A 9,077-nucleotide genomic window follows, 5' to 3' on the forward strand; every position below is an offset into this window, starting at 1 on the left:
CCCCCGGGGCCTGAGGGGTGGGGCCCAATAGGGGAAATATAGCAAATTTTTTTAAAAACCTGTTTATTCTGTAAGAATGGAAGGATTTGTTCCATATTTGGTCTGAAGCATCCTTGGGTGAAGGGGAACCAATTTTGTATAAACAGTGGGTCTGGCCCCCCAGGGGGCTGAGGGGGTTGGGCCCAATATGGGAAACATAGCAAATTATTCTTTAAAATCCTTCTCCTTCTGTAGGAATGAAAGGATTTGGTCCATATTTGGTGTGGAGCATCCTTGGGTAAAGGGGAACTAATTTTGTATAAACGGTGGGTGTGGCCCCCCTGGGACTTGAGGGGTGGGGCCCAATAGGGGAAATAGAGGTAAAACCTTTAAAATCCTTCTTCTACCGTAGGGTTTAAGGGATTTCATCCTAATTTTGTCTGGAGCATTCTTGGGCCAAGGGGACTCAATTTTGTATAAACAGTGGGTGTGGCCCCCCTGGTACCTGAGGGGCGCGGCCCAATAGGGGAAATAGAGGAAAACCTTTAAAATCCTTCTTCTACCATAGGGATTAAGGGATTTTATCCTAAATTAGTCTGGAGCATCCTTAGGCCAAGGGGACTCAATTTTGTATAAGCAGTGGATGTGGTCTCCCAGGGGGCAGAAGGGCGGGGCCCAATAGGAGAAGTAGAGGTAAAACCTTTAAAATCCTTCTTAGACCATCGGGATTAAGGGATTTTATCTTTATTTAGTCTTGAGCATCCTTTGGCCAAGGGGACTCAATTTTGTATAAACGGTGGGTATGACCCCCCCTAGGGACATAGGGGTGGCCTCTGTTTGAAATTTGTTCTCGCTATATCTCAATTACTGGATGGATCTTTCTGAAATTTCAAATGTACTTACAGCACCTACCATGGAGTGCTATATCTTTACAACATAACAATTATTTTAAACATATTCAGGTGAGCGATACAGGCCCTATGGGCCTCTTGTTCTGGAACTGTGAAATGTTCATACAAAAAAGGTTTTTCATTGTATATGGAAGAAATTATATAATACAGTCAGCCTGATACTGGAGAGGATGAATGAAGTTCTTCTCATCATAACTCTTACAGGTGTTTTGTACTGACCAAGGAACGTTTCTTTAATTCCAGGTATTTAAGGCTGGACTACATCTCCTTAAGATGATCCTCACAGAATACTGCCCCAAACACAAGTAGGCATCACATACAACACCGACACTTAACTCTGTCATATATGTTGTAATATACTGTAAATAAGCTAAACTAGTTAATGACACAGAGTAAACACATGTTCTGAGTACCGGTATAAGCATACTTGCACACTATTATGGAAAAATTGAACCACAAAGATATTAATTTAAAGGAAAGATAGACTATTTTGAGTTTTGAAATACAAAATTATTGTTTATATTTATATCACAAGCTGACTGTCAAAGGAATGTATTAACAGAACAAATTTGTATCTGTGTACGAAAAGATCCTCATTTCTACTTTTACAGTGAATTTGAAACATTTATCTTGTGAACTGTGTCTATTACAGGTTAGGAAAGTCTGAATTCGTCCACACAGTGGAGATTGTCATGCCCGAACTCTTCAACAAGTCAGCTGACACGGTACGAAACTTCAAAAACTGTTATTGGGCTTTGATGTATACTATATATATTTCTTTTATTTAGTCAAAAGCCATATACATTCAGGGTTAGGGTAGCAATTTTTTTTCTATGTCTATTCATTACAGGTTTTAACTTTTGCCTGTCTTACAGCTTATTGTCCAAATCATCTGTTGTGATGGTGATTTAGATTAAATAAATGAGATATAGGTTGTGCAATTGGTATTATGTGTTGAGTTTAATAGCATAACCTGGTAAATTTGAAAAGAATTACTATCATCTTTAAATTATACCAATTTGCAGTGGTTAAATTTTGTGTTTTAAATTTTAAAATGGAGGGGACAGTTTTATAATGTTGACAGAATTTGGTAATCTTGATCAAATTTAGATTTATTTAACTCTTTCACCACTGTCTACCATAATGGACTCATCCCGATCAATGCATGGGAGAGTCTACTAAAGTCACATAAGGGCGAAAGGGTTAATATAACAAGCTTGATGTTGTATTTGATTTTCGTACAAAACCACCTGATACAGTGATACAAACTCAGACAGTTGAAGTCCACCATTTTACCTGAAATGAAAAATACTGATCCGAAACAATATTTGTTAGAATAAGTTGATTCAGATATCATCATCTTTTTTAACCTTTCACCCCTAAGTAACTTTAGTAGACTCTACCATACATTTATCTTGGTGAGTCCATTTTGGTCTACAGTGGTGAAAGGGTTAAAGATTTCTTCAACTATATGAACAACTCTATTATATATTAATGACTTTCATGTTCCAGGTGACTTATAGTGATGTTTTCTTCTGGTTTTTGTTTTAATTTTAGGCTTCAAGGAATCGAGACGATGCTAAAAACTTCATCAAAGAAATGGCTAATTTTCCTGAAGTGCGGGTGAGTTCCAGATATTGACCTGTACTAGTGACTGCTAAAAACAATCCCCAAATGTCAACTTTGTTGGGAAAACTATCAGTTGATGTGTTGTCTTAATTATGATGTTTCTTCTGCTTCTGCCTACTGATTACTGGTGTCCAATGACATAGCAAAGCCACACTGGACTTTTTATTCTATAAATAGATTACTTATTGCCTAATGTAGACAGTTAATCAGTGCCTTTCTACTGTAAGTATGAATAACATTTACTTCTACCTTCCGTGTTGACAGCCGACCAATGTCGTGCCACACGAATGTCTGAAGCCAATAAAGATGACACTAGCGCCCCGCCCTGCTCAGTCACGCCTGGAGATTGTGGAGATGTTGTACAAGAGCCTGGGAGTCAAGGGCAGCACGTACGTAGTCGAGAGCGATTCTTATTTAGACAAGGACACAATGTTCAACGTAAAGAGTAACAATATTTGGTTGTCAAGGGCAAAGTATACATACTCAGGAGTAACATTTGTTTATATTTAGGTATATTTAGTGAAGGGCGCCACATATTTAGTGAAGGGTGACACATATTTAGTGAAGGGTGACACATATTTAGTGAAGGGTAACACATATTTAGTGAAGGGCGACACATATTTAGCGAAGGGTGACACATATTTAGTGAAGGGCGACACATATTTAGTGAAGGGCAACATGTTCAGCAGGGCCACACTGATGTAATATATATGTATGTTTTTAAAGGGCAGCTATTTGTTATTCTACGTGTGCATACCTACTCAACATATAATTTCATTTTTTTGTGTTTTTTTTTTTTTCATCGAGTGTGTTGTGTTTTGTTGTTACAGTGGGATGACCATAGACAACATCATGAACTTCTGTGTGGTAGCTTTGGGTCACACCTCCGGAGATGTGAGGGACGTGTCGGAACGTATCATCAGGACACTTTACAAGGAAAACCCTGGGGACCGTCAGACCATAAAAGATCACCTGCCACCAGACGATGAGAGGACACGAAAAAACACAATGTATCGACAGCTTTTTGAATATTTTGACAAGGTTGATGGCAAACCGAGCAAATCGGATATGAAGGTATGTGTGAGATATAAAGTTATGTGTGAGATATAAAGGTATGTGTGAGATATAAAGGTATGTGTGAGATATAAAGGTATGTGTGAGATATGAAGGTATGTGTGAGATATAAAGGTATGTGTGAGATATAAAGGTATGTGTGAGATGAGATATAAAGGAATGTGTGAGATATAAAGGTATGTGCGAGATATAAAGGTATGTGTGAGATATAAAGGTATGTGTGAGATATAAGATTACAAATGTTATATAAGGGAGCTTATTCGATTCACTTGACACTGTGTCACCCTCAAAATTCTTAAGAAAAGGAACGGGCTTAATTTTATTAAATTTTCTGATTATCACAAATTAGATATAGGGCAGGAAATTAAAAAATTAAAAAGTGTTAAAACATTCAGTTTGTGCCATTTATAGCTGGCACTAAAAGGTGATATTCCCGATACAGTTGTATGTGAGTAAATAATTTCAAAAATATTTTTTCAAAGTCAAAAATGGTTTAAACATCAAATTAGATATTTCAATTTCCACAAAAGCAAAGGATAAACATTCAGAGTTCAATTTAGAACTAACTGGTAAAAAATATTAGTTTTGAAAAATGGATTGGCAGTACTTAATTGAATGTTGTATATATCCTATTGCATAAAACATAAGTAGTCTTGGTAATTAGGTCACTTTGACCTACTAACAAATGAGGCCACAAAATATACTTACCAATGATCATGAAGCCACTATGACCTAAATACTAACAAGTCACTATGACCTACTTATAAACAAAGACACTTCTGACCTACTTCCTAATGAAGCCACTATGACCTAATTACTAACGACACTTCTGACCTACTTCCTAATGAAGCCACTATGACCTACTTATAAACAAAGACACTTCTGACCTACTTGCTAATGAAGTCACTATGACCTAATTACTAACAAAGACACCTCTGACCTACTTGCTAATGAAGCCACTATGACCTAATTACTAACAAAGACACTTATGACCTACTTGCTAATGAGGTTGCTGTGACTTAATTATAGAGACAGAAGGCAGAGGAGGAGTCGAAAAAACAGGAGGAGATTGAGGCTCTACAGAACCAGCTACAGCAACTACGCAGCATGGCCGCAGGCAAACAGGTAAACGTCTCGCAGAGGACAGTGTCTCACAAAGAACCTCTTACCAGTAGCCAATACAAATGCCTTCTTATTACAAGAGGATATTTAATCTCTTGTGTATTCGGAGGATTTTGAAGATTTTTTTCTGTATTTTTTTAACTTAAATATTTTAGTTAATTGGATGTCTTTTATACATATTATGCTATTTAAGTATATTTTGAACTCAAGCTAGCTGTCCAAATGATAACTTGTATATCAGAGCTCATGAGAGTGTTTAAAGTATTTGTGTTGATTTCTGATGTTGTAGCCTGTGGATGAGAATGTGTTGAAAACAGAATCGAAGAAACCAGGGAAGGTCAGTTAATATGTATGGAGATAGTCGTACTGTATACCAGGAGAATTTCGCTCTACACCGATAAAATCCATATTTGCCCAATGTTAATTTTTTCTCTTCACTTTTGATACATCTGTTCATTTTATTGTATGTTTGCTGTAATGATAAATTTGCCTTCATTGCTGAGGGTGAAAACTGCAGCAAAAAAATCCCGGTATGCAGTATGTCAAACTTTGGATTTTTCACTTGCCTGGTAATTCATGAAAAAAAGGTTAACTGTTTTATTTATAGGAAACCAGTGTCATTTTAACAATCGTGACACTAGTTCTGAATAAGGTCTCATGTAAAAAGACATCAGATTCCCAACCATTGATGATAAAATGATCTTAACTATATCACAGATACATACATGCTTCATGCTGTGGCATTTTATTTATTCCAGAAACCATTAAACAAGTCAAAACCTAAACCCAAGGATGATGACGACACCTCCATGTACAATATGGACAAGTGAGTTTACTCCTACAGGTCCCTTTCTGGACATGTTCTACTGAAACGTAACATCATCGGTGACTTTTTATGCCCCCGCCATAAAATGGGGGGGGGGGGGGGGGGGGGNCCATGTCCGTCCCGTCCCGTCACGATTCAATGTAATTTATTTCACTGTTCTGATGGTAATGGTAGCATTTGTGCTTTCATGTGCCTTTGTGCAACCTCTGTTGTCCATAAGTTTTTTTCCTTTAAAGTCTACTTATCCACAACACCTGAACTGATTTCGACCAAATTTTGACAACTATTAGCCAACCACAGGGGTGTCAAATTTCATGTTTCAAGTACTAGCCTGCATGCAGATTTTGAAAAAAAATCTACTAGCTCAACTTCCATTTTCACATTTATCATCACCCCACTCCCTACCAGCAGGGAAGATGAGAACAGGCAAATAAGGACTAATCTTTAATATACCTCTCCTTAGATACAAGTAAAGGAATTTGAACTGATAATGCATGGGTAAAGTACTGGGCCAAGGTACTTCAATGTTACATAAGTAAGACATGGGTAATTCCAGAGAGATTGTTGTATAAATATTACTAATTAAGAAGGAGTTATGTCCCAAATCCAAAATTACAGAATCCATTACTTTAGCCACCGCTGGAGAGAATTTATATAGGCTTTGCCTGTTATTCCTTCCAATTGACTTGTAACAACTTTGTCAATAAAATTGGTTGAAATGAAAGTGTTACTGGAGTAGATACGTATATACCCAGTGTTAGTGTGACTGAGTAGATATCCCCGTTGTTTAGTGATGAAGGTATCTAGTAACATTGAGTCTGTACTTGTGTTTCTGGAGTAGATACACATATACCCAGTGTTAGTGAGACTGAGTAGATATCCCCTTTGTTTAGTGATGAAGGTATCTAGAAACATTGAGTCTGTACTTGTGTTACTGGAGTAGATACATATATACCCAGTTTTAGTGAGACTAGTAGATATCCCCTTTGTTTAGTGATGAAGGTATCTAGTAACATTGAGTCTGTACTTGTGTTACTGGAGTAGATACGTATATACCCAGTGTTAGTGTGACTGAGTAGATATCTACCTTTGTTTAGTGATGAAGGTATCTAGTAACATTGAGTCTGTACTTGTGTTACTGGAGTAGATTCACATATACCCAGTGTTATTGAGACTGAGTAGATATCCCCGTTGTTTAGTGATGAAGGTATCTAGTAACATTGAGTCTGTACTTGTGTTACTGGAGTAGATACATATATACCCAGTGTTAGTGAGACTGAGTAGATATCCCCTTTGTTTAGGGATGAAGGTATCTAGTAACATTGAGTCTGTACTTGTGTTACTGGAGTAGATACGTATATACCTAGTGTTAGTGTGACTGAGTAGATATCCCCTTTGTTTAGTGATGAAGGTATCTAGTAACATTGAGTCTGTACTTGTGTTACTGGAGTAGATACACATATACCCAGTGTTAGTGAGACTGAGTAGATATCCCCGTTGTTTAGTGATGAAGGTATCTAGTAACATTGAGTCTGTACTTGTGTTACTGGAGTAGATACATATATACCCAGTGTTAGTGTGACTGAGTAGATATCCCCGTTGTTTAGTGATGAAGGTATCTAATAACATTGAGTCTGTACTTGCAGTATCTGTATATTCTGTGAGGAGAGAAACTCCAGCTTCACAGAGGAAGGACTAGATCTGCACTACTGGAAGAACTGTCCTATGCTGAAGCGCTGTACCAACTGTAAACAGGTAATATTACTTAGGTCACATCCCTTTTTGACTGTTCATCTTAAACACTTTCCTACTCCTTTGTAGTTCCTACATACCAAATTGTATGTTATCATAACTGTAGACCTTTGGGGAAAATGTTACCAACTTTTTCTCCAGATATTTGCAGCATGTACTTTTTAAAATCTAATTATAACATATACCTGTCAATATTTTAAGTCCATCTATACCATACAAATGTACCTGTGAACTGTATTCTGATGTAAGTCCTTGGCCTGTACAGGTGGTGGAGATTGCCAGCTACACGGAGCACTTGGTGTCAGAGTGTGAGGCAAAGGGCAACTATGCAAAGTGTCCTCGGTGTACAGAGGCCATACCAAAGTCGGAGCATCCGCAGCATGTAGCAGACAAGAGCTGTAATCGTACGTAGATCAACATCTGTACTCCTAACCCTTTCACCACCGTAGACCATAATGGACTCTGCCAAATCAATGCTTGGTTGAGTCTACTAAAGTTACATAGGGCTGAAAGGGTTAGCTTTCAATTGTTATTGTAACTTTAAAAAAAAAAAAGTTTATGAACCTGACAATGAGCTTTGTCCCTACCCAGTCAACGTAGAGCTATGGATGATCCAGGGTTCTCCCCAGAATTCTTTTAAGCTGACATGTTTCATTTTCAAAAGACGTTCAAGATGGACACAGCAGTCTGTAGCATGCTCAACAAAACCATATCAAATTTAGCGGGAGAGGTCACAATACTTAAGTGGCCCTTAATTTCTGTCAAAATAAGTACTTTTATTTACCAAACTTTTGGTGAATTTTAAAACAAAAGAATGGTAACTATGCCCAGCTTTTTCCCTATTGAGTGAGAAATCGGAGAAGATTAATTAAGAGACTCATTTTCCTGTTGTTTGATAGAAAAGAAATAAGGATTCCCTTTCCTGTCGTCTGGTACAAGAAACAAGATTTAGAGACTCATCTGTCCATTACTCGATACATTAGACTTTTTTTCTTTCCAAATTGCATGTTGAAAGAGAACTATTCTGAAATAAGTTGGGAACTATATCTGAAGATGAAGTCAAGTAACAGATAGAGTCCATGACTTACATCATATACTGGTATCTGTAATGGTTAGTTCTATATCATTATTAGTGTTAAATATGGTTTGTTCCAGCTTCTGAGTCGGAGAAGAATCACTGTCCCCTGTGTCACCAAAATATTTATGCTGGTGAGGATGGATGGAAGAAACATCTGATGGGCAAAGACGGATGTAAACAAAACCCTCGACGTCTACTGGCCCTCAACAAACAGCCCTCCCAGGGTAGGTAATCACCCACCCGTACACACAGTGGTGTCATAAACTGAAACATTTTTAGCTCACCTGGCACGAAGTGCCAAGTGAGCTTATGCCGTGGTGCGGCGTCCGTCGTCCGTCCGTCGTCCGTCCGTCCGTCCGGCGTCCGGCGTCAATATTTTACTTTAAACGACTTCTTCTTAATAACCGAAAGGCCTAGGGTGATGATATTTGGCCAGAAGCACACTGGGATGAAGGGCTACCAAGTTTGTTCAAATAAATGACCTTCATCTATTTTCAAGGTCACAGGGGTCAAATATGTTAAAAACTTTAAACAACTTCTTCTCAATAACCAAACTGCCCAGGGAGATGATATTTGGTCAGTAGCATGCTAGGGTGAAGGGCTACCAAGTTTGTTCAAATGAATGACCTTCAATTATATTCAAGGTCACAGGGGTCAATTGTCTTAAAAAACCTTTAAATAACTTCTTCTGAATAACCAAAATGCC

General features: G+C 37.8%; 1 protein-coding gene across 4 annotated transcripts in view; it reads left to right on the forward strand.

Annotated features, from left to right (window-relative positions):
* The window catches only part of LOC110455299 (centrosomal protein of 104 kDa-like), a 40,667-nt gene that overhangs the window by 21,724 nt on the left and 9,866 nt on the right, over positions 1 to 9,077 (forward strand). For all 4 annotated transcript variants that reach the window (XM_021505346.1, XM_021505347.1, XM_021505349.1 and 1 more), the window contains 11 exons: positions 1,134 to 1,195; positions 1,543 to 1,615; positions 2,448 to 2,513; positions 2,784 to 2,908; positions 3,350 to 3,593; positions 4,623 to 4,718; positions 5,005 to 5,052; positions 5,474 to 5,541; positions 7,188 to 7,296; positions 7,559 to 7,697; positions 8,449 to 8,595. In XM_021505346.1, coding sequence (XP_021361021.1) covers positions 1,134 to 1,195; positions 1,543 to 1,615; positions 2,448 to 2,513; positions 2,784 to 2,908; positions 3,350 to 3,593; positions 4,623 to 4,718; positions 5,005 to 5,052; positions 5,474 to 5,541; positions 7,188 to 7,296; positions 7,559 to 7,697; positions 8,449 to 8,595 — 1,177 coding nt within the window. The remainder of the gene's footprint in view (positions 1 to 1,133; positions 1,196 to 1,542; positions 1,616 to 2,447; positions 2,514 to 2,783; positions 2,909 to 3,349; positions 3,594 to 4,622; positions 4,719 to 5,004; positions 5,053 to 5,473; positions 5,542 to 7,187; positions 7,297 to 7,558; positions 7,698 to 8,448; positions 8,596 to 9,077) is intronic.

The sequence above is a fragment of the Mizuhopecten yessoensis genome, unplaced genomic scaffold (assembly GCF_002113885.1).
Source record: "Mizuhopecten yessoensis strain PY_sf001 unplaced genomic scaffold, ASM211388v2 scaffold8195, whole genome shotgun sequence".
NCBI lineage: Eukaryota > Metazoa > Mollusca > Bivalvia > Pectinida > Pectinidae > Mizuhopecten > Mizuhopecten yessoensis.